We start from the raw sequence: 24,739 nt of genomic DNA on the forward strand, positions 1-24,739 counted from the left end.
ATTCGTTTTGAAGACGTAATTGAAGTGGGACACAGTATCATGCAGTGGGATCAAGAGCACAGGCCCCTGGGTCAGACTTCGTGGGTTCAAGTCTAGCTCTACTCTCACTATTTGTGTGACCAAGGGCAAGTTATTATATATCATAAATATATTCCTTTGTCTTTAAAATGGGGATAATATTACCTACCTCCTAGGGATCCTGTACAGACTAAATGAGGTAATTCATGTAAAATGCTTGCTTAGCACAGTGCCTGGCACAGCCTTGCCTAGTTCAAGGACGGCAGGGAGTGGGGGAGGGGTTGCTGTAAAGCCTAAATAACATAGGGTCTAGAGAAGCACATTCTGAACTGAAAAGTGCTTGGAAAGTGAGCTGTAGTTGTTAAGAAGGATGTTGCGTCATCTTTTCCACTCTTACAGCCATCTTCGTTGTCACGTGTGTAATGCACTTTGTAGTTTGGAAGGCATTCCTCCCCGGGCCCTCATGACGCCCTCTGAGCGGGAAGAGAAGCTATCATCTGCTTTTGCTCCAAGAGAGATGATTGGCCCCTGACAGTGGCCCAGGTGCCACCCTCTCAGTGTGTCTGTTTCCCCGAGCTGCTCTGAGGGAGCCTGATATTAAGGGGAGAGAAGAGCTGCACTGCTCACACAGCTACTGTGGCAACGTGGCTGGCCTCTCCCTGTGGCCCCTGCACAGCAATCGTGAAGCCTAGAGCAGGACGAAGCCAGCGGGGGACTCCTGCTCAGAGGCTTCGCCAGGCTGAGGAACTGGAATTCACACACAGTCCACCTGCCTCTCACACCTGCAGGTACGTGCTCAGCTCTGCAACTCCAGTTTCTGCTGGGAGGACAGACCCAGCCAGCCAGGTGCTGCCGAGCGAGCGGCCGGGTTTTCGGGCCTCGCATGTACAGGAAAGCGTATCCTCTTAGATCACTCCCCCTCGGCAGGTAACTCAATTAACAAGGCGTTTGCTGGTTGATGAGATCGAACTTTTCTGGCAGCGATAATTACTGCTCCTGATGATTTAATTAGTGGGGGAACTGAATGACTTTCATCCCGGGGTTTGGGAAGAGGCACAAGCAGACTGGTTGTGGATATTACTATCTGAGGAACCGACTGAGGGTGTTGAGAACTGAGACCAGAACGTTTGAAGTTTCCAAATCTAAGGGACACCCCCTCCTACACATGTCAGTACACGTGACACAGACACCTCCCAGGGCAGCAGAGGCTGTGTGTGTGAGCACTTCTATTACACTGTCTCCCTTGCCTCTCGTGCAATCTCGTGAAGCAGGTAGGAGAAGGGTTGTTATTATCCTACTTTGTAGGTGAGGAGACTGAGGCTCAGAGATGGGAAGTAGCTTCCTGTAAGACCCTCTGTAAGTTAGGGGCACCTAAGACTCCTAAATCACAGGTGCGCGCTCCCCCCCAGAGATAAGCACTATTCAGCTCTGGTCTGACCTCCCCTTCCCACAGATGCCCCCGTCGTGGCTTCCCATACAATGAGAGAAGGCAGAAGTCATTTCCTCACAGTGCTGGGAGTGGTTGCTGGTTGCAGGGCTTGGGGTAGACGGGCTGATGCTGGAAGCCCTGGGAACACTGACTGAGCTTGGGGCTGCAGCTGCCAGGCGCGGCGTCTCTGTGCTGTGGTTCTGGTGGGTGGGGCTGTGGATGGCGGTCCCAGGCGCTCTGGCAGAGTCAGCTTCGGGCCTCGCTGTGGTAGAGGCTAACGTCGTAGTTGAGGTAGATTGAGGAGCTGGAGGGGAAATACCATGGAGGTGACTTGGACAGAGAATTTTATTGACTTAGTGCCTACATTATTGCCTCTCTGGACTTTACCTATGAACTCTACTTATGAACGTATCCTCATGGCTCAGCTCAAGGGCCACTTCTGGGAAGCCATCCCTAATCCCCCGAATGGACTGTGATCTTCCCTTCAGCTGAACCCCAAGCACTGTGTCTGAGTTTATACAGCATGCTGGTTTGAGAAAGATGAGCTATTACAACAATGCGGAGAATGAGGTGTGGGCAAGACCACTGTCAAAGTCTGGGAGGAGGGAAAATCATGTACACGCATCCTGTTACACCCTTAGGGTTAAATTCTCACTCTACTTTAAACAATTGCATCTGGAAATCATAAATGATACAGTGGACTTTGGCTCAAACCAAAGGCCTTGGGCCTGCACCAAGACTTGGGAATGAGTAGAAATTTATATGGTTGAAGTATGAACTATTAGTCCCAATCATGTCACAAAGGGCTCCTATGTAATATGTTAAGTTCTGGGCAAGAAACAGGCAAGCTCATAGCCACCTGCATATAAACAGTGATAACGCCACGGGGATGAAGGTGGTTTTGTTTTTAATTTATTGACTTTAGAGAGAGAGGAAGGGAGAGAGCGAGAGAGAAACACGGAGTTGTTGTTCCACATATTTATGCATTCATTAGCTATTTCTTGTATGTGCCCTGACCAGAGATCGAACCCGCAACCTTGGCATATTGGGGTGATGCTCTAACCAACTGAGCTACCCAGCCAGGGCCAATCAAGGGTTCTTAATTTGAAGTCCTAAAGGGGTTCCTGAAAGTCCTGGGGGGAGTGAGAAGAGGAAAGCCTTGGAAGGACCCTGGGGACACCAGCATTGAAGGAAGGTGAAACAGAGGAGCCCGCGAAAGCCACAGGAAGCCAGAGCAGATGGAGGGAGCCCAGGAGCACACAGTGCCCAGGAGCCGGGGGAGGGAGTCAGCAGGAAGAGGTCTGGCAGGGCCAGGCCACCCCTCCTGGCAGGTCCGCCTACCTCGGTAACACCGCTTCATGTCGGGGCCCAGCCACATGGTGTCGGGACAGGCACACGTGTACTTGGGAGAGTGGCTGGAGAGCTGAGGAGCAGGCAGGCACAGGTACTCGCAGCCGCCGCTGGGCTGGGCACTCAGCTCGCAGGCATCTCCAGCTAGTGGTGGGGAGGGAGAGAGGCAGGCCCTTCCAGCACTGGACCTGGGGCTGACCCCACGCCTTTGCTCATCCTGACAACAGCTCTCGGAGGTGGGCATTAGGCCCCAGACTGACAGATAGAAGCAGCTACACTGACATGGAGAATATATTTGTTAAGGCTGTACCTCTAGGAATTTGGGAGACAGATTTAAACTGAGGTCTGTTGGACTCCAAAGTCCAAGTTTTCCCCCTATGCCACCAGCCATTTCTCTTTCCTTTTTAAATTTCTAGATCTAGATCAGGCACCCACCTTATCTCCTTATCCCCTATGACTTTTCACCGCCACCCTGGCAGCCAGCCCCTCAGTTAGTTAGACTTCGGATACCCTAGAGACAGAGGAGGCGACAGCAGGTGGTAGGATTCCTGGCTTCTTTTCCAACCAACCACCTGCATTACAATCTGGCCCCAGGATTCACTAGTCTATGCTACTGTCAAACACATGTACTAAATGAGAAGCCACGTGCTCCTTGGGGCAGAGGAGTTCTGGAACCGGAGCTAACAATATTTTACCTCCGAGCCCCCGCATCCTCAATTGTTAAACGAGAACAGGAACACCCACACTTTGTAGGACTGGCAAAACGAGGGCACGTATATATTTATTTCTTTATGCCCAGGCTTATTTCACCAAGAGTCTGCTTGAGGCAAAAGGAAATAAAACATGTGACAGCTCAGCGCTCCACCAACCGGAGGGGCTGCTGCCACTGATCCTGGGGTGCTGAGCTAGTACGTCGCATGCGCCTAGCGGAGGGAGAGGCCGTGGGCAGGGGACCTGGGGCCAGGGAAGGCTCACCTCTCGGCTGCTTCAGCTCATGGAAGATGACGATGTCGTGCGGGTTATTGAGGTTCTCAGCCAGGACGGAGATTTCCAGGCCAGTGAGCCGATTTGCACTGAAAATGGCCTCGTTCTCCAGGTCTGTCCAGAACACCTTGTCCTGTGGGCACAAATGCAAAGGATGGGAGGCCTAGAGCCTAAACCCAGGACCTCAGTCTGAGGGTTCAGCCCCAGAGCCTGGTCATAAGAACTGCCCTGCCGTCTCCCGGAGCGCTCCTGTGGCCGCTGACCTGTGGCATGTGCCCGGCTCCCTCTGTCTGACAGTGTCGTTGGGTGATTTTGTGCTTTGGCCTGGAGGCTGCTCGTTAGAGCTCGGCTAGGCCTGCTTCCTGGGTCTCTGTTAGTTGTTACCCATTACTGGGGCCCAGGGCCATGACTGGAGGGGATGTGTGAGCTACTGAGGACTAGTCCCTGCTGGGCTGCCTACAGCCTCTGGGCATGACACATACGGTGAATCCACACAAGCCTGGATGTGCATCCGCAGAGATGGCCACATGGACAGGAACAAACATGTAGCCTCATGCACAGAACTGGACACATACCCACATGCTCATCGACACACACAGAGGCACACTTGTACCTAAATAAGCACTTGTGTAAGTACTGGTATACATATTTACGTGCACAAGCACCAGCATATACAGGAACACATGCTTTCTTTTCTTTCTTTTTTTTTTAGCAAGAGAGGGAAGGAGGGAGGGACAGAGAGAGAAAGAGAGAGAGAACATAGATGTGAGAGAGATACATTGATCGATCGATTGCTTCCTTACTGGGGACTGAACCCGCAACCAAGGTATGTGCCCTGACTGGGAATTGAACCCACAATCCACAATCTTCCGGCGCACGGGACAACGCCCCAACCAACTGAGCCACACCGGCCAGGGCAAGGAATGCATGCTTTTAAATGTATTCATGTACACACATGCACATACATGTATTTTACACGCGCGTGTCACAAATATGCACAAGCACATACACGTGTCCGAACACACCTGTCTTGAAGCAGGGGCTGGACTTCCCCATAAATTCAGAGCATTGCTGGGTGATGTCGCTCCAAGCAAACACTGCCAATGCCCACCACAGACCACTGTCCCTTTGCCTTCCCTCCCTCGGTGGCAGAGTGAGTTTTGGGGCAGAAGCAGATGTGTGAGACCTTGATTGGTTCTTGCTTCTTTGTTCCCCGAGGAGAAAGGTTATTAGGGTCAGAACAAAGGAAGGTCTTAACTCTCACCCTCCTGGGAGCTTCGTGGACTGGGATAATGTTTGATTCACTTCTATGACCCCAAGGTCCAGAAAAGGTCAGTAAAAGTATGTTGAGTTGAACAGTATCTTTCAGGCCATTTCCAACAATAAATGATTGTAAGGAAATACAGATTCCTTTTCCCCTCCTTCCTCCCTCCCTCCCTCCCTCCCTCCCATAACTGGGTACCTTCTGTCTATGTGGGCTCAGTGCTGGGTGCTGAGAGTTCCCAGAGAAAACACATGTGGTCTAGCAACTTACCTCTGCGCTTGCTCTGAGAGCGGCCTTGGGAAGCGAGCACAGGAAAGGCAGCCTTTGCACGGAGGCCGCTCACAAAGACACAAACACACCGGTTGGCTCCCCTGTCCCTTGTTTCTATCTGGACAGCCCGCAGGGAGCCACCCCATCTGAACAAACTTTCTCTGGGGCTTCGGTTTCCTATGGGCCATGCCTCCCTCACGGCGCTCACCTCAAACACAGCCACCCCAAAAGGGTGGCCCAGGAAGTGGGGGGAGGAAATCAGCATCTTTCTGTGGCCGCCGCTGAAGTCAATGCTGGACAGCTGGTGCAGCTTGGAGTCGACCCAGTATAAGCGCTGGCTCAGCAGATCTTGGGGAGGAAAAAGGGGGCGGGGGATCAGGCCACCAGCCTGGGACCACAGCCTGCGTCTCTGCTCTTCTGTGTCCCCTCCCTGCCCACATCTCCAGGCCAGGCCTCCAAAGGAGGCTGTCCCGGGGCAGCCATCAGGACGCACGGGCCCTGGCACCGCGAGGGATGCAGGAACAAGACCCGTGGGCCTTGGTCAGGGCCAGGTGCTAGCACAGCCCCCACCTGAGGGCAGGGCTCACCCAGGGTGATTCCGTTGGGCCACTCAATATCGTCTGACACCAGTGTGTGCCGGTCCGCACCGTTGAGCCCAGACTTCTCAATCTTGGCCTGGTACCCCCAGTCAGACCAATACATGAACCTGAAAGAGAGAAGAACCCACAGGGCTTCTTGTCAGGGACGTGGCTGGGTGGTCTGGATCACAGGGCCCGATGACCCGCTGAATGCTGAAGATGGCACGTAGTAAGGGCTGGAAGCCTGAAATCCATGGGAATCATCAAGCTTGGCGTTAGCAGGTGCTTCAGCCGTCACCTCACCTGAGTGCGGGAAGCCTGTGCTCCCCGAGTGTCCCCGGCCTCTGCGGGGTGGCCTGGAAGCCATCTCTCCCGTCCGGCGCTTCAGCCAGAGCCCTGCACGCCAGTGTGGGAGGGCCCTTGCCCACCCTCTCGTACAATTCCGGTCCACAGAGGAGAAAGTGGATGACTACCAGGGCCACACAGCTGGACTGCCCAGGGCTGCTCTCTCTCTTTCCTGAACATGTACTGAGGACTCCCCATGTGCCAGGCACTGGGCTGAGTGGTTGGTTTCACCTCATGTACCTCCATCAGGACTATGGATGAAGTCAAAGGGAGAAAATCCTTTCTAATGGGCAGAACTGTCCGCAGATGAGAAGGGGACGGGGAATGATGAGCCTGCCTCTGGGAGTGTGTGAGCAGCCGCCAGAGGCCCACTGCAGCGTGAGGACAGGCTCCCTGCCCGGGAGCATCTACAGGCAATTCCCAGGCCCTGCTCTGTTCTGAGACGCTCTGTCGCTGATTCTATGACAGGATGAATGAGCAGTAGAGTCCTGGAGACTGAGGGGCCTGCGCGGACTTTCCTCCCGTGGGCTGTGTCTAAGGCTCTCCGAAGCCCTCAAGATAGCCCTGATGACAGATGCATGGGGACTGAGTGACTGTGGCCTCCGGTGGGAGAGCAGGAAGCCCCAGGTGAGGACACTCACCCTCGCAGGGGGTCGACGGCGATGGCCCGCGGCTCACTGAGGTCGTGGCTGAAGAGAGTGCGTCTGCGGCTGCCATCGACGGTGGCCACTGAGATGGTCTTGTTGCCCGAGTCGGTCCAGTAGATGTGCTTGTGGACCCAGTCCACCGCCAGGCCCTCTGGAGAGTGCAGCTGCTCGTCGATGAGGACCTCCTGCTCTGCCGGGTCGCTGGCCTTGTCCATGTACGCGCTAGGAGCAACCAGAGCTGGCCGTGGGGCAGGTGCTCTACCCACACGTCCCCCCGGAGCTGCCTGTGCGCCCTTCTCTCTCCTCTCCCCCCTCTGGGTGCTGGCAGTGGATTTCAGAGGAGCTCAGCTAATTTCTACTCAATGCATTCCCTGGGCCACCGGGGTAAGCGTATAGGCTTGAATCAGCCACAGCCTCCAGCCCAGAGAAGTTCATTTCAGTGGGCGACAGAAATCGACAGCCAGACCATCACAGTGCAATGTGATTCCATAAACCACCCGGGGCTGTGGCAGCAGAGAAACGGAGGCTGCATCATCCTGGGGGTTGCAGAAGGCTTTGTAGTTGAGTCCTGATGGACCGTGCTTTAGGAGCACAGAGAACAGCATGCAAACGCCCAGGGGTGTGTCCTGGAACGCTGAGTGGAGGTGGAGCTGGGTAGTGGGCTATGAGACGGGAGGCAGGTGGGAAGGGGCCACATCCGGTGGGCTCTGCATGCCCCCCTGGAGTGGGATTTTCTCACGGAGCAGGTAACTGAACAGGTCAGATGGGATGTGAGATCACCATGGCACCTGTGGGCTAGGAGGTGGATTGGAAAGGGTGGAATGTAGGCAGGGAGACTGGAGGGGGCTGTTTACTGCGCCCAGGTGAGAGAGAAAGAGGGCCTGCGGGAGGCTGTGCCGTGAGAATGGAGAGAAGGGGCTGAAAACACAGTAGACGCCCAGGAGGCAATATTAACAGGACTTTCTGTCTCCCAAATGCTGTTTCTCCCAAGGGGGTCTCCTCCCCCATAACCTCTCTCTGGGAGGTTAGTGCCCACTGCCATCCATAACTCTGACGCTCCCATCCCGGCCACTCTCTGAAGCTCCGGACTGTAAAGCCAGCTGTCTCCCTTGGATGTCCAGACACCTTAAACTCAGTACATCCAGGGCCCCTCACCTCCACTGCCCTCCCTCAGCCAGCCTGCTGGACGGCCCCAAACCCCACCTCAGAGAACAGCACCACCCACAGCACCTCCCGAGCCAGAACCTAAAACTCCCCAAATGAACCTGGAAGTTCATCTGACTCTTCCTCCTCAGCCCCGTTTCGTCTGTCATCAAATCCTGCCTCTTTCAGTGACAGCTGTTGGACAGGCAGCTGCTTCCGTGTGTGTGTGACCTGAGTGTGTGTCTCTGTGTTGGGGGTGGTAGTCATTGAGTTGTCAGTGAGTAGCATTTGGTATACAGTGGGGCCTTGACTTATGAGTGTCCTGACTAATGAGTTTTTTGAGATACCAGCTGTCTCTCCGCCGATTTTTTGCATTGAGTTGATAGAGTAATTTGAGTTAACGAGCTCCTTAACGAGCTCGGTCTCGGAACGAATTAAACTCGTAAGTCAAGGCCCCACTGTATTTGTTTCTACCTACCCATCCATCTGTCCATCTGTCCATCCACCCATCCATCCCGTCAATCTTTCAACACTCTCCCCAGTGCCTGGTCATGGGCAGGTCTGCTAAGTGGATGGATCTCAGGACGAAGAAAGGCTATGGCTGCCCCAAGGGGCCGGGACATGCAGGGAGGCAGGCTTGTGGTAGCCGAGGAAGAGCGGGAGGAGAGGATGAGTGTGTGAGGAGCTTCCTGAGCGCTGAAGGTCACCGGCTGGTGTCACAGACACAGAGAAGGGCTGGTCTGGGGGTACTGCATCGGGAAGATTTCCCTGACCCCCCTGATGGGGTCGGAGGCCTCCTCTGTGACCCCCCCATGACTCACGATCATCACAATGGGTGTCACTGTACTGTGAGTGGGTTCTCCAGGCATCTGCGTCACCTTGAGTCCTCAGGATCCAACACACAGGCCTGTGAGCTGCTTTGAAAGCCCTCACCAAAGGCAGGGACTGCTTCCTTTCTGCAGGGGCTGAACTTTTCCTGGGTCTTGCACGGCCCTAATAGGCCGCCAGGTGGCAGTCAAAGCCAGGAGTGTGGCGCTCAAAGCTGCTCTCCCAATGGAGCCACAGCCTCAGGCCAGGCCAGAGGGTATGGGTGGGGGGAGGGGAGGGGTCCTGCAGCTCCATAGCCACTGTGATTCTGTGTCCCTTCCTAAGCCCCAACTCTGTCCTGGAGAATTCCAGGGGCAGAAAGGGCACAGAGGCCGCCCTTCCTCTCTTCCCCTGTCAGCTCCACCCCCCAGGCCTGGCTGCTCACCTGTAGATCTTGCGGTAAGAGAGGTCACACCAGTAGATACGATTGGTGGCCACTTCGACGTCTAGCGCCACGACGTTCTTGAGCATGGGGATGAGGCGTGAGTAGTCGCGCTTCACCAGGTCTATCCTCCGCACCTCGTGCCGGTTGGTGAAGATTAGGGACGGGCTCCTGCCAGCTGCCATGCAGAGAGGTTGAGAGAGAAAGGGTCAGGGCAAGAGGTGAGGACCTGGAGACCAAGGCGCTGCCACTGGTTTGCTGGGCGATGCCTCATTTTCCTGTAGAACAGGTGACAAGTCCTACCTCACAGGTTAGAGGAGCAGATGAAACCATTGTTACAAAAAGCGTAAGATGCAAAGATACCACACATAACAGAAGGACTTTTCCTCTGTTTATTTATTAGATACAAATTCCCCCAATCCTCCCCACTTCCTCCTCAGTGCGACCCCCAGCTCCCTGCCTAGCCTCATCACTCGCCTCTCCAACACACCGTGACTCCGACCTCCAGACCACCTATCATCACTTAGCCACCACTGCTTTGCTGCCTCGGGGCCTTTGCTGAAGCTGTCCCCTCTACCTAGAATGCATCTCTCCCCAGCAACTACCACCTCCTTTGCTCAGGGCCCCACTGCGATAGTTCAAGAAGGGGCAACGTGAGCATTAAGTGTTTTACGAAGATGACTGAGGATCAGTATGGAGGACAGACACGAGCTGGGGTGAGATTGGAGGGAGGAGACTCAGGGAGGCCACAGTGAGTCTTTAGTTTATGGGGAGTATATGTGGGGCCATAAGAGATAAGGCTGCAGAGGCTGGCAGGGGCCAGACCCTGAAGTGTCCTATCAGCTGGGTGAAGAGTTTGCACTTTATCCTGAGCCAATAGCAGGGGTGGGATGTGTGCAATATAAGACACAGATTATGTACGTGTATACACAGAACCCATTTATGGACTGAAGATTAGATTTCAGGAAGGACCTCAGTGACCCAGACATTTCTGGCTACTGCATATGGAGGGCACACCATGTCCCTCGTCTACTCAAAACCCTCGGAAGCTTCCCCTGACCTAGAGTGGAACCCAGAGTCACCCCTCACTGGGAGGGGGAGACCTTTGTGATCTGCCCGCCACCTCTCTGACTTCCTCCTGTCCTCCTTGCTCCAGCTGCACTGGCTTCCTCACTAGTATTTGAAACCAGTCATGCTCCTACCTCAGGGCCTTAGCACTTCCGTTCCTTCGCCTGTTGCTGTTCCTGCAGACAGTGCACGGCTCACTCCTTCACCTCACAGGTAACCTTCTCATGAAGGGGAGGGCTCCCTGACCACTCTACCCAAACGGCAAGCCACTGCCCTCCTGCACTTCCCTCTCCCCTTCCCGGCTTTCTATTGCCCCTTAACCCTTATTACTTTCGGCCACGCACTGCATTTTGTTTATTTATCTGGTTTCTTGTCTGTCTCACCCACTAGGATGAAAGTTCCATGAGGGCAGACAAGGATGTGCGTCTGTTTTGCTTACTGCTGAATCTAGTGCCTACCACGTTAGGTGTCCAGTACAAAGGACTGAATAAAATGAATGAATACAGTTGGCTGAACTGACCAGTTAGGTCTGCACAAGCCATGCTCTTTGTGTGGGCTGCCTATGCTGTGTGGATAGTCTGCATGGTCCAGTTTGTCTATGTGTTGTTTCTGTGGGCTGTACTGGGGGGCTTTATGTAGTGTCTGTGTGGGTGTTAGTGTGCAGTGCAGCGTGTGTGACGTGTATGTGCACTCCTAGTACTGTGTGCGCACACCCACTCCTCACCTATACGGAAGCACACTGCTTTCTGTACCTCCTCAGAGCTCCCCTCCCCCCACACCTTGGGGCGTCCATACCGACAGCCTTGCAGTTCTTGGTCAGTGTGTCCATCTCGTAGCCAGGGTGGCACTCGCACTTAAAGTAGCCCTTGTAATTGACACAGATCTGACTGCAGGCGTCTGGGTCCTCGCACTCATCTATGTCTGTGGGGAGGAGCAGAGGTCAGACTGGCAGGAGGCTCTGCCTCTGCCTGGGGGTGTGAGGGGAGGGTCTCACCGCCACAGGTCTTCTGGTCCAGGAGCCGGTAGCCTGCTGGGCAGGTGCACTCAAAGCCGACCTTGAGGTCATTGCAGATGTGGGAGCAGCCGCCGTTGTTGTGCAGACACTCATTCAGCCCTGGAAAGAGACACGGGCTCCTGAGGGTCCAGGAGCCCAGCCTGGGGTGGGGGCCAGATAGGGGTGGGCCAGGGCTGAAGCAGAGCCTCAGGGCAGCGGGACTGCCGAGGAGCCAGGATGCTCTGTGGCCTCACTGAACCTCAGCCTCATCAACCAGGTGCCTGGGCAAGAGGTGGGTCAGAGAGGAGTGGTCCTCGCTCCAGGCCAGACACACAGGCAGGGACAGAGTGGAACCAGAACTCGGGTCCTTTGCCTCCCAGGCCAGGGCTCTCTGCCAGGCTGCAGGCCGCTAGGCTGCCTAAGGTTTTTCCTTTCACAAACAAGTTTCTTCCAGCTCTTCCTTCCTCATGGCCTCAGAGTGGAAGAGGCCTGCATGTACTATGTCCAACCCTCAGGATGCCCCAGCAATCCCCCCTGAAACGCCCTCACTTCAACACCTGCAGCCTCAGCAGCACTTCCCCCTGAGGGAACAAAGTCCCTCCTCGCAGGACCACCTCTCTGTGGTTTCTGCTCCTGCTCCCAGCTCTGCGTGTGGGGCTGACCAGAGTCTAACAGCTCCCTCAGAAGCTCCTTAAAGCACTGATTTCTGATCCCTACCAATCAGATCCCTTGCTCTGGACACACCCCATCTGTCCATGTCCCAATTGCACAGGGCCCAGAGCTAGCCCACCGTGCAGAAGTCTGAACAGTCTCCCCGTACTGAGTGTGTGGTTACCTAAGATCCCCAGGTCATTTTCTAGACTGAGCTGTTGCTCAGTCAATGCCCTCCTACCATGAACTACAATGGATTTTTTCACCCCTCCTCCAGCACCTGTCTATTCCTACGCTTAGCCACAGGCCGGGTCCTGGGATTACCAACTCCTGCAAAGGATGAAGGGATGCCAGGAGGTCATCTGGTCATCCACTCCCTCATCACCTTCTGGCAGGGTCCTAGAGGAGGTCAGGGAGGCCAGGACCAAGGCTCACAAGTTCTCACAGCATCTTCTGAGCTTTAGGATCACAGAAGGTTAATTCTGCAAGCCAAGGGAAGGTGCCACCACCCCTCTGCCCTCCAGGCTCATGCACCACCACTCCAGCCACGCCAAGCAGAGCTGAGCGGAGCCAGCCGTGACCATGCAAACAGCTGGTTTGAGCTGCCTACCCCAGGCCATGCACAGCTGTGGTGCCCCACCTCCAGCCTAAGCCATGCTTGGGGAATGTTCCCCTTTACCCCTGGGCCTCCTCCTGTTTCCCTGAGATGCTGGTAGAGCTGAAAGAACAAGACCACAGCAACCCTATGACTGGGGAGGCCTAGGAGGGACTCAACCAGGCCCAGCCCTGGGAGCCCCAGCCCCTTTGCATGGGCTAAGCCATGGTACCTTTGGGGTGATATCGGTAGAGCACCACCCCCAGGAATCTTGCTGTCACTCCAAGCCCTCGCTGACCTCTCCCACACCACAGTATTCCCTCAGCACCACCCAATCATTTGTTTCCCCACTCACTCCCTGCCTCACTCATCACCCACTCACGTCCTCTCTCCTTCTGCAGGTAGCAGCAACTCAACACTTGTATTTACAGGAGCCCCCGGTGGAATGGCAGGTGTAGGATGGCTTGGAAAGGGGCAGCGGGAGAGCAGAGTCCTCCAGGGCGGAGGTGGTCAGGGTGAGAATGGGTGGCGGCCCTTTCTGTCCCTGTCCCCCTTCCCTGGAAAGTGAGCACCAGGTGGCGGCTGGAGGGAACCTCTGGGCCTTCCCCGTTCTATCTAGCCTGGAGGTGATTCTTCCGGGGAACTTGAGGGGTGAGGGGGCCAGGTCCCTCAGGTCCCCCATGGAAGGAAGGGCAGTGACACTTTCCCAGCACATGCACACACCTGCGCACACGGGCATGCACACACCTGTGCACACGGGCATGCACACACTCGCCAGCTTACGTGCAGAGGCAGACAGGCCCATGGACTCCACAGACACACTCACACAGACGTGGGATCACACACAGAGTCCGTGATGCAATTCCCTTGCCTGACTCAGAGGAGGAGCCATGGATACAGATACTGGCCTCTCACCAGCACAGAGACACAAACACATGCGTACATACTTCCCTTTGGCGTGTCATGCAAAAGACGAGAGAGAAGAGTTTAGTGGGTTAGTGGCCCTTGGCTAGCTCCCAGTCTGGGCGGGGTGGGGCGGGGCAGGCTCAGTTGCTCCTGCTCCCCTATCCTCCTCTATCTTCTGGGACTTTTCTTGGCCGGGCCTTGCAGGGAGGGGGGAGGTAGTCTGTCACCTGCAAGCTCAGGTGCAGGCTGTGACCTTCACCCAGCTCCTCTTCCTTTCAAAATCAATTTTAAAATCGTCCACAGGGGCAGCAACATGCTGTTCATTCCTGTGGTGCTCCAGAGAATGAGGCTCCTCTGAGCCCTGGAGGGAGGTGCTGGGTGACAATGGGTCTGCCAGGAAGGAGGGAGGGACTGATCGAGGCTCCGTCCAAACCCCTGACCTCAGAAATGGTTTCTGCCTGTTCTCTGAGATGCCCACCCACCTGCAGCCCAGACTCCTGCTCTTTTCAGCCTGGGAACCCCCCTGACAGCTCCAGCCATCAGGACGCCCTCTCCTTCTGCTCCTCACTCTAGTCCAGCCTGTGAGTCTGGGTCCCAGGAAGTCTAAGCTCCTCAGGGCTCAGGATGATGCCGCCCTCACCCAGGCCTGGCCTGAGCCAGATGGACACCTGCCTGCTCTTCCCCACCTCGCCTCCTGCAGGTCAGCAGGGCAGAAACACGGAGTAAGAGAGAAGGTTCCAGCGTGAGCACACACTCAGAGGTCGGCATGTGGAAGGAGGAGGAGAGCTGGGTTTGTGAGAGGAAGCATGTCTATGAGCAGCTGGGCTGGGAAGGAGAGGCTGTTCTCTTCATAGAGATGCAGGACAAGGGCCCCCAAAGCAGGGAGCTCCGTCAGAGGCCGCAGGACAGTGGGGGCCAGAGAGAGGGCCAGAGAGGAACGGGTGCCCGGGGCAGGCGAGGGCCTTGGCCTGGCTGCCAGGAGGGCGTGGAGGGGGTTAGTCCGGCAGTTGGGTGCAGACAGGTACTGTACCACACTCTTTCAGAGGCTCATCCGACCAGTCCCGGCAGTCCCTCTGCGAATCACACACTTTCCCGCCGTCCACGCACTCGCCACTCTTACACTGAAATCTGCGGGGACCCTCACATGTGGACTCTGTTGGGCCAGACAAGAGAGTGGACAGCTCCTGTGAGGCCTTCGGCAGGGAGGGCTAGGCTGGGCCCAGGGGGGTGAGCAGAGCTCCAGCCACAGCGTCTCCAGAGGGTGGCCCAGGACAGACAGCTGAGTGAAGGGCCGGTGGGAGCTCTGCTCACGGGGCGGGACCCCAGGCTGATCAGGCCCAGGCGCCATGCGGCTGGGCAGGGCTGGGGTCTGTACCTGATATTGCAGTACCAGGGCCCAGGGAGGGAACAGCATCAGCTCAACACACCCCAGGGGCTGGACTGAGCATCTCCTGGGGGGACCTATGTCCAGGGCCCTGGGGAGGGGAGGCTGCCTCACTGCCCACTTCCCCGGATGACCAGCAGGTTAGGGCCTCTCCTCCTGCAGGGGTGAGGGATGACCAGAAGGTTAGGGCCTCTCCTCCTGCAGGGGTGAGGGATGACCAGCAGGTTAGGCCTCTCCTCCTGCAGGGGTGAATGACAACCAGAAGAGCCATCTGAGGATTAGGGGGCTCCCTGGGGAGGGACAGCCTCTGCTCAGTCTGGGAACAAGTGAGAAAAGCCACTTGCAGACTTGGACCTGGACAAATGGTGGGGCTGGACTTCCGGCAGTGCCCTTTCCTGCAGTCCTTAAACATCTAGTCCTGGCGCCACTTGGACCCCAGGGAGGGGGTCAGGGTGGTGTGGGGGCAGACAATGCTCGGGGGAAGGTGCATCTCGGGGACCAAGGGGAGGCAGCTGCCAACTCTGCTCTCCCCGCTGGAGTTGGGGAGAGCCCAGGGCGCTCGTGGAGGATGCTGCCCCTCTGCTCCGACCGCACGCACCGGTTAGGCAGCCAGCTTCGTCACTCCCGTCTGGGCAGTCCTGCTCCTGGTTGCAGCGCTTGACTGCAGGGACACAGGCTCCGTCCCCACACTGGAACTCGTCTCCGCGGCAGGTCCCCAGTGCTGCCAGGACAGGCCAAGGGAAAGGGTCAGAGCCAGTGCGGTGTTGGGACGGCTCCCCTGCCCGCCTCCCTGTCCACCCCTGGCAAGCACAGAACCAGTGGCTGAGCTCGGGCGACCTCGAAGGACACCTGACCAAGGCACTGCCAGCGTACAGACGGGAGACTGAAGCTCAGAGAGGGGAAGGCCGCACCGGGGTCCCACAGCACTCTGGCGGCAGAGCCAGGACTGAAACTCAGGTCTCCTGTTTCTCCCTCTACTGCCTCTCCTGGGGCTACCTCCCCAGCGGACACCGGGCCCTTTCAGTGTTGGTGCTCATCTCTTAATGACTTCATCCCTTCAGCAAACCCTTCTGAGCACCACTGTGTGCCCTCGCGTACCAGGCATGAGAACCCAGAGCCTACTAAGCGCTTCCCCGCCCCCTAGGCCTAGGAGGTCGGGGTGCGGAGGCAGGTTGTGGAGCACAGCGTGGGCTGTGTTCTAAGAGAAGGCAGCTGGGGGGCCTGTGGGCGGCCAGGGGAGACCCAGCTCGGCGGGGAGGACTCCGGAGAGCAGGCCCAGCAGGTAGGAGGGCGGCGGAGTTCCCGAGCGCACCCACTGCCTGGGGCTGAAAAGGGCAGGGTGGGAGGTGCGACGGGGAGGGCATCATCCCAGGGCACAGGGACCCCGAAGACCCGTGACCTCGGGAGTCAGACCCGAGCTCCGCAGCTTAGGAGCCACGTGAACTCAGGTCGCTCTGCTTCGCCCAGCTCGGGCCCCGCCGCCGTCAAGCAGGGCGATCCGGGCGGGCAGGGGGGCGGCCGCGCACCCCGGGGGCCGCGCGGAGGAGGGCGCTTACGGCAGTCAGCCTCGTCGGACTGGTCCTTGCAGTCGCGGTCGCCGTCGCAGCGCCAGCCCAGGTGCACGCACTCGCCGCTGCGGCAGGCGAAGTGGGCGGCGGCGCAGGCGGCGGGCGCGGTCGCGTTCCCCGGGCGCGCGCGGCCGCAGAGCTCGGCCGCCTCGTCCGAGAGGTCCCGGCAGTCGAACTGGCGGTCGCAGACCCAGCGCTCGGGGACGCAGGCGCTGCCTTCGCCGCAGCGGAACTCGCGGGGCCCGCAGGCCGGGTCGGCGCAGCCGCGCTCGTCGCTGCCGTCGCCGCAGTCGTCGTCGCCGTCGCACACGAACACGGCGGCCAGGCACGAGCGGTTGCCGCACTGGAACTCGTGCGGGGCGCACACTGCGCGGGACAGACAGCCGGTCGGCCCGCCGAACCCCGTCCCCGGACACCCGGCCGCGGGTCCTGCTGCAGGGGCCGGACCCTCACCCCTGGGCCAGAGGGAGCCCTGCTGGGGGCTGAATGGTGGACGTGCACGCCAGGGACAGCAAAGGGGGCTTCCAATCCAGGTACTTGCGGGTGCGTGTGTGTGTGTGTGTGTGTGTGTGTAACACACTCTCCCTCCCGGAGCCTCCCAGCCTCACTGCCCGCTGGACCCTGGCGCTAGGAGGGTCTCTAAAGCTGCAGAGCGCCACCTGCAGGCCTTCGTGATGTTCCCAGGAAATGCTATGTAACATGGCACCGACCCTTCCAGGGAACTGGGTCTGGGCTGTTTCCTTGCGGCACGGCTCAGCAGCTCGGGTTCCCGCCACCCTCCCATGGCCGGTACTGCACCATCTGCGTCTCCGGGCCTGGCACCCACGGCCACGAGCACGGAGCCCCTGCGCTGGGCCATGGCCTCCTTCACTCTAGCACACACCCTGCTCTGATCATGCTAGACCTTTTGCGCACGTTCCACCTCTGGGCTTTGGCTCCAGCTGTTGCATCGGCTGCTATATACGTTGCCCACCACTGTCTCTACACTTTACAGAGATGGGTTCTCATCGGACGAGGGCCCAAATGCCACCTCTCTCCTAACACACTCCCTGCTCGGGAAGCCCCCCTCCTGCTCTCCTGCCGCTGCCTTTCACATCATGCTCAGGTGTCTGGGTCTCACATCCTTCTCCACGGCCCCAGGACCACACACTGCATGGCACTGGCTCTGAGACCAGCCCAGCATGGTGCTGAGGGCCTGGCCCAGGGCTCCCTGCAGTGGGTGGGTGTGTTGTGGATGGGTGCGAGGGCTCATTTAGGGGTGTGCAGTAGTTAAGGGCAAAGGTCACTGGCCCTGCCTGGGGTCCTGGGCTTTCCCTCTCTAGTGGGCTGCTCTGAGCTGAGAGGCTGGGAGGGCCTTAGAGATCACCAGCCCAGTTTCCAGTTTACAGACGGGGAAACTAAGGCCAGAGAGGGGAGCAATTTTCTCAGGGTCACACGGTCCAGGGTGACGAGGGAAACAGGACTCGGGTTTGGGGCTCTTCCTTCCTACTCTGGTTTTCTCCTGGAGTGTAAGCTGGTGTCGGAGCAGCGACCTCCTTGCCTCCTTCATTCCTTACACAGAGAGGCCAAGAACAAGCTGGGGGGCTGAGGTGGGGCTTGGCTGTGGCTGCAGGTAACGGGGTGGTAGCACCAGATCACTCCACATGGGGGCGCCAAGAGTCTGTTTTTATTTTCTGATTTTTTTTTCTTTGTTATTGAATATAAAATAGAACAATGCCTTCAGTTTCACAATGTAGGCAGCTCAAGTCACATGTTGCTGACAGTTCTGTCAAGTTTCTGACAGAAGCATTTTTTCCCTTCTAGGCTTTTGGGATGTTGGTGCTTTGGTGGGAAAAGCACATGTCACCCTGTGCTGTCTGCCCCTCACGATTATGCTGATGCCTAGATTAGCTGCACTCCTTCCTGTCCAGACTCGGCGTGTACATGTCCAGGGAGCGAGGACTCACGTTGTTCAGAGTTCTGGAAGGAAGTCCTTCTCTATAGTGAATTCTCTCCAACGTTTTGAAGCGGACAGCCACTTTAAGATCTGTATTCTCAGGCCTGTGCCCAGAGACCCACTCACAGCATTCACAAATGGAGGAAACTCTAGGGGACAGGAGGGGGGAAGCATTCTTGTTCCTTTTCCCAGGTTGGGAGCTGTAGCAGAGAAGCCCACTAAAACCATCTAACACCCCTGTCTGCTATGATTAATGGAACTTTCCTGCTACCGCATGCCAGGCTCTGGTTAGAGCTGTTCCCACCCCTGCAATAGTGGCTGATGGCCTTCATGACCGAGGAAGCACCTGATTGTGGGGGTGCGAAGGGGAGAGGATTCTCATGGGCGATGAGGTCCCACAAAGGAGAAAAGAGCCAATGCCATCATTGGGGCTTTGACACTGCTGGCCCCCGTCAGGATCTCCCCCATACCCAGCTGCTTCCTGCTTCAGGCACATACCCGAGACGTAGAATCTCAGAGAGCTGCGACTCAGAAGCCCCCAGAGGACAGGGCATTTCCCCTGCGCCAGGAAGGGTGGGTAAGATGCAGACACAGAGGTTGGTGTAGGGAGTGGGGTGGAAGACGGTGGTGGGCACATGCCTGGCAAAAGCTCCCGAGTGACCACCCAGCCTCACAGCCTGGTCATTGACAGCCGGTCTGTCCCCCCCCCCCCCCCCCATTAGTCATGAGCCCCAGAGAGGACTGTGTAGGACGCGCCTCTTGTCCCTTCCGGAGCCTGGCTCAGGCCTTGCACACAGTAGGAGCCCATCAAATTGAAACGAGTGCAGCCCAGCCACGCTCCCCACTGGCCTCGGCCCTGCTGGCCTGCTCCCTGGGGTGGAGATAATCTGTGTTTGAAGCTCAGTGATGTGGAACTGTCCCAGTGACCACTTCCATCTGTCCCTGCCGAGGCCGCTGGGAACGTCCTCTCTGCCCTGTGACGTTGTGCTTGAATCTGAGATTTCAGCAACAGTCCTTCACACCTCAGGAATCTGTCCTCTCCCCACCCCCGCCCCGGACACTACCAGTGCCCTGGCCCAGGCCACCACCATTTCTTGCTGCATCCCATCTGTTCTCCCTGCCCTTGCTCGGGGACCGGTAGAGACATGGAATGGATGAGCAAATGTCAGGCATGGTAAGAAAACACCTCGTGGGCTTTGCTGTCCAGACCTGAACTTGAATCTCAGTGCCAGCACTCAGCCTTGAGTACTTTTCCTCACTTGTCTGAGCCTCAGTTTCCTCACCCATAAAATGGGAATGATAATGACTGCTTGTGAGGTGGTTGTGAGGATGAAAGAAAACAGTGTCTCCAAAGTGCCTGGCCATCACTAGTGTCCTGATCGTCACCCTTTCCTTCCACCGACCACGCCCCCGGGGGCTGCCTGGCCGTGCAGCGCAGACCCGAGGGAGCCCACCCCGACTCACAGGTGGCACAGCCAGCCTCGTCCGCTCCACTCTCGCAGTCCTTCTCCCCGTCGCAGCGCCACGAGGCGGGCACACACTTGTGGCTGGTGGGTCCACAGCTCAGCTTCTCTGCAGGACACACCTGCTTGGCTGTGGAGACAGACACATGTGCATGGGTTGGCCAAGGAGGACACAGGGCCTAGTGCCAACCATCTGGCCTGAGGCCCTGGGAATCCACCAACGCCTTCCTGTTTCGTGTGTCTGGTGTCTTCATCTGAGAAGCCCCTGTCTGTCCTGAAGACTTTCTGAATCCTGTATCTGACTCCACCATGGCCCCTACCTAACTCTGTCTCATGCCCCCCTCGTCCCTGGTGATCAAGCCTCCTTGATCCGGCCAACTCCCGCCTGCTTTGACGGCCCCACCTCCCCTGGGTCCAAACCTCCCCTTTAAGCTCCAGCAACACGGAGCTCCATGCCCTGCAAGTATCTCTGCCATTTCCCAGCTGTGTCCTGGGGCAAGACATGCCCCGTTTGGGTCTCAGTGCCTCATTGATCCGAACCTGCAGATCTGAAGGGTTCACGAAGGCCTCAACAGCCCCCCCCTCCACCCGCCATACAACTCGCCCCCTCCAACGCGCTCTCCTGGCAATGGTGGGAGCCGCTGCTGAGAGCAGCCGCCTGTGGCAGGGCCCAGCGGGACCACACAGCTATAATTACTGCAGCTGCAATCAGAGGCTGACTCAGTCAGGGGCCCGAAGCCCCAGGCTTGATTCTCAATTTGGAAGAAAGAATGAGAACCCTGATGGGGCTGGGGATGGCGTTCATCCTGAGCATCTCAGGGTGACCCACGGGGCAGACCCAGCCAAGGCAGACGCCTCTGAGACCTTGGCGGCGGCTCCTGAACACAGTGGTCTCTAGGATGTGCCAGGCATAGTCTTCGTCTTCACAGAAACTCAGCAGGGGGAGGATTATCTTGTGGCACAGACATCAAGGGCCTGGGCTCTGGAGCCTGGCTGCCTGGGTTCAAATCCTAGCTCGGCCGCTCACTGACTAGCTACCTTAGCCAGTAATCCTCATCTCTGTGCCATTGAAGTGGGGATAATACTATTCCTTACCACATAGGGTTGTTATGAGGACTAAGGTCATGTCTGGGAAGAACTTAGGACTGGCCTGCCCAGCCTAGAGTGCACTAATGATACTCATTCACGGGTAACCCAGGAGGACTGGTTTATTCTCTCAGCGAGTATCTACCGAGCGCTGCTCTGCCCCAGCAACTGCGGCGATCACACAGCTGGTTAAGAACGGAGTGAGGACTCAGCGTCAGCTGTGTCTGGTGCCTGCAGCCGGACAGTCCACTGCACTGGGAAGCAGTGGGTGACTGTTGCCTGACCCTCACGCTTCTCTCTGATCCCAGACCAGTTCGTTCTCTTCTTACTTCCATAGCTGGGCTGAGGCCACAAGGGCTGGAGAAAAGGGCACAGACAAGACGGGGTGGGGGCGCAGGAGTCTGAGTCCTGGCCTCCAAACACTACTGTGCCATGAGAGAGGAGTTCCTTGGCCCCCAGTATGGACCCTGAAGTTATCCCTAGGACGACATTTCATGGACGACAAGGCAACCCATTGGGAATACAGGATTCATGTTACAGACATTTCCCTTAACAAGTGACTGTTGTGTCGAGTCTGGGGCGGCCTTGGGGCTGCAGTGCGGGTGGTGAGGGGCCTGGGATTTGGGAGGGGGCACCTCTATCACTGACACACTGTGGGCCCTCAGTAAGCACTTCCCCTTCGGGGCCCATCAGAACACAGGGAGCTGGGGCTGACCGGCATTTCCCAGCGTCCTGACTAAGGGATGAGGGTGTGGTGGCTGTTGGAAATACTCCAGCCCATAGTAGACTGAATCCAGCCTTCGAGGGCAGAGTCAGGAATCTGCATTTTAGCAAATCCCCCACCCCAGTGATTCCCATGCACCCCTTGGGAAACCCCCAGGTTATCATTCTGCAAGTTCAAAAGATATAGGATATTTCATCTCTTTTAAATTCACTCCCAGAAAAATGATAGCGATGTTCTATATGTTTGCAAGCCCGGAGAGAGCAATGGGGTGGAGGGACAAGGCGACCGTATGTCCCTGAGCCAGGCCTCAGGAAACCACCTCACTGGGGAGCTGGAAGGAAGTCAGGCGCACTGGGCACCTGCAGTGTGTCGGCCTGTTCCACGCTGAGCATTTGACGATTCCCCATTTCACCCTTACCCTCACCTGCCAGGTAAGCAGGCCCTGCAGGCTGTGAGTGTGAACTCCAGGGGCACCATTCATAGAAATGGTCATGTCAGCATTGCCCATGGAGTGGAACAGGGTAGTGGTCCCTCATCCTATGTCACAGATGAGGAAACGGAGGCTCAGAGAGACCAAGTAATGGCCAAAACGCACAGCGGCGAGAAGCAGAGTCCAGGTTACCCTTCCCATCAACCCCCACAGGCTCCTGCGGGTGGGGAAGGGGCTCAGAACAGCTCCAGACTCTGCCCCACATCCCAGGTGCTGGAAGGTCCCTCGACCACCCGCACCCCCTCTGGGGCTTGGTCCTGCAGACCCCAGGGCAGCAGGCAGCCGCTTGAACTTTTAATGAATATTTATACAGTTAATTGCATAACCTTTCAGCAAGGACAATGATTAAACAATCCGTCCGCTTCCTTTCTTTATAATTAATAAGACATTTGCCGTGTCCCTAAATAGACAGCTCTAATTATAGGCTCTCGAGGACTCGGCAGCGCCTGACAGCAGCCCTCCTGCCCTCAGAGCGCCAAGGCGCCGTGCTGGAATGCCAGGCTCCAGGGGTCATGGCCGTCACATGGAGGAGCAGCCGTTAGAGCCACAGGAGACAGAGGTCCGAGAGGGGAAGGGACCTGCTGAGGCTACGGGATGCCGGCTGTTCCAACGGCCCGTCTCTCCCGGAACCGCCCTGTCTCTGCTGTGATGTGGCTCTGCCCCCTGCTCTCCGGGCTCCTGGGCCAGGCCTCTCGCTGCAGGCCTTGGGAAGTGCAGGTCTGCTTATGAGGGGCACTGTCATTACCTTCATCTTCCGAACGAGGAGAGCAAAGCCTGGGGAGGGTAAGTCTTGCAGTGAGAGCAGAGCTGGGCTTCCATCCCAGGATGCACCTCCAAACGCACTGCTTGACTTTTTTGCACTTGATCACAAGAGAAAGCAGGCCCCTTGGGTTCCCACCCCTGTCAGTCTCCCCGGCATCCCTGGGGTGGAGAGGGTGCTGAAGGAAGGAGGCTCGAGGGGCCTCAGCTCAGGCAGGGTCTGCAAGATGGCAGGTGCCCGCCCGACGCCCACTTTCAGGAGGACTGAAGCCAAAGGCCTTGGGGAGCATGAGGTGGGCGACAGAGCCTGGGCTTTCGAGTTCCTTCAGCAAATCGCTTAACCTCTCCGCACACTGGCTCCTCTTGTCTGAAAACGGGATTACACAGTCTTCTAGATTTGGTGGGTGGTTTAAATGGGGAAACGGAAATGCCTACTCTCAGGACCTGCAAGAAACTCTAAGCTCAAAAAGAATGGCCCTTGTTTTAGTCCATAAAATGCAAATGCAATGGGCTGGGAGGGCCCTGGTCTCCCCCCTGGGGATGCACATTACCATGGCCCACCACGGTCAGCCCCCCGGCCCCCGGCCCCCAGCCCAGAACACAGGTGCCTGCCTCTGTCTCCCTGAGACGGATGCCTGAGGGAAGCCCTCGGCCTGCTGGTCAAGTATCCCCAGGTTCTGAGAGGCAGGAGCGAGGGACCCGCCTTCTCGGACGTGGGGAATCCTGCACAGCTGGCGAGGGCCCAACTGCACGCTGGAGAGGCTGCGGGCATTTACACATTCCCAGAGAATCTGCCCCAGAAATCCAAACCCGCGGGTACGTTCTCTAATTCATAAGCTCGCAAATTAATAAAAAGGGAAATGTCTGTTGAATAAAAGAATGAAAGCACTTGGTGGCTGCTTATTGAGCCAGCATGTGTGTGTGTCAGGTCACATGAGGCTCAAGGGCAGCCGACCTCCAAGTGGGGACTGCCGGCTCCAAGGGGACCAGAGTTCGGGCCCTGGGAGCGTTCAGTGTCCAGCTGCTGCCGGTGCAGAAGGGGTGGTTGCAGCAGCTCCTTCCCACGGGGGCAAAGGGCTAATTAGCATATTCAGCTTTTATTAGTATAGATAGGAAGGTACTCTTGGTTAATCAGTGAGGTCTGCTTCCAGGTGGAAAGGTTCTAAGATTCATGCATAAACCCTCATTTTCAATAAGCAGCACCAAGAACTGCAACTCATTCACCTTGAACCAAACTCCCCACCTCCCGCCCCTCCAGATGCCTGAAGGTGGGTCTGAGCCGTCCCCAATCAAGTGCGCTATAATTAGAGCTGCCACGCTACTTTCATTAGGCAAATGTCCCAGGCTTTCCCACTGTGACTCCTGGCTGCGTGTGACAGACAATCCAGAACCAGAGGAAAGAGAGCTGGGCGAAACCCCAGTCGTCGTGGAGGAATGCAGGAATGGGGGCTGCTCCCAGATCCCTTACCCTCTCGATGCAACCCCCCTCACTTATACTATTCTCAGATTTTAAACTGGGGTATGTGAGGGAGAGGGCCTGAAGTAAAAATATAATAATGAAAGTAACACTGCCCGTTACTGCAGCACTGACACTTTGCGAGCAGTTTTCCATTTGATCCTCACATCCCCTGCAAGGCAGATACCATTACCCCCATTTTAAAGCTGAATAAGCTGAGGTCCAGGGAGATTGGGCAATTTGCCTGAGGCCTCACAGGTTAGAGGACCTGAACCCAAATATATCAAACACCGTAGTACTCACCACACTTTACTATTGCCTATAATCCTTCTTTGGGGGTGGGGAGGGGCTCCATCCTGGGAGCTGGCACAATCCCCAGAAA

The 24,739-nt window shown here is 57.0% G+C and overlaps 1 protein-coding gene across 1 annotated transcript in view; it reads right to left on the reverse strand.

Annotated features, from left to right (window-relative positions):
- LRP8 (LDL receptor related protein 8) overlaps nt 1-24,739 on the reverse strand; it is a 74,727-nt gene that overhangs the window by 11,867 nt on the left and 38,121 nt on the right. The window contains exons 5-16 of the mRNA XM_023752826.1: nt 19,844-19,972; nt 16,432-16,809; nt 15,474-15,596; nt 11,340-11,459; nt 11,141-11,266; nt 9,281-9,455; nt 6,880-7,107; nt 5,903-6,021; nt 5,524-5,663; nt 3,773-3,914; nt 2,789-2,941; nt 1,527-1,751 (exon numbers count right to left, since the gene is read on the reverse strand). Of these exons, the coding sequence (XP_023608594.1) occupies nt 1,527-1,751; nt 2,789-2,941; nt 3,773-3,914; nt 5,524-5,663; nt 5,903-6,021; nt 6,880-7,107; nt 9,281-9,455; nt 11,141-11,266; nt 11,340-11,459; nt 15,474-15,596; nt 16,432-16,809; nt 19,844-19,972 (2,058 nt within the window). The remainder of the gene's footprint in view (nt 1-1,526; nt 1,752-2,788; nt 2,942-3,772; nt 3,915-5,523; nt 5,664-5,902; nt 6,022-6,879; nt 7,108-9,280; nt 9,456-11,140; nt 11,267-11,339; nt 11,460-15,473; nt 15,597-16,431; nt 16,810-19,843; nt 19,973-24,739) is intronic.

The sequence above is a fragment of the Myotis lucifugus genome, unplaced genomic scaffold (genome assembly GCF_000147115.1).
Source record: "Myotis lucifugus unplaced genomic scaffold, Myoluc2.0 scaffold_37, whole genome shotgun sequence".
Lineage (NCBI taxonomy): Eukaryota > Metazoa > Chordata > Mammalia > Chiroptera > Vespertilionidae > Myotis > Myotis lucifugus.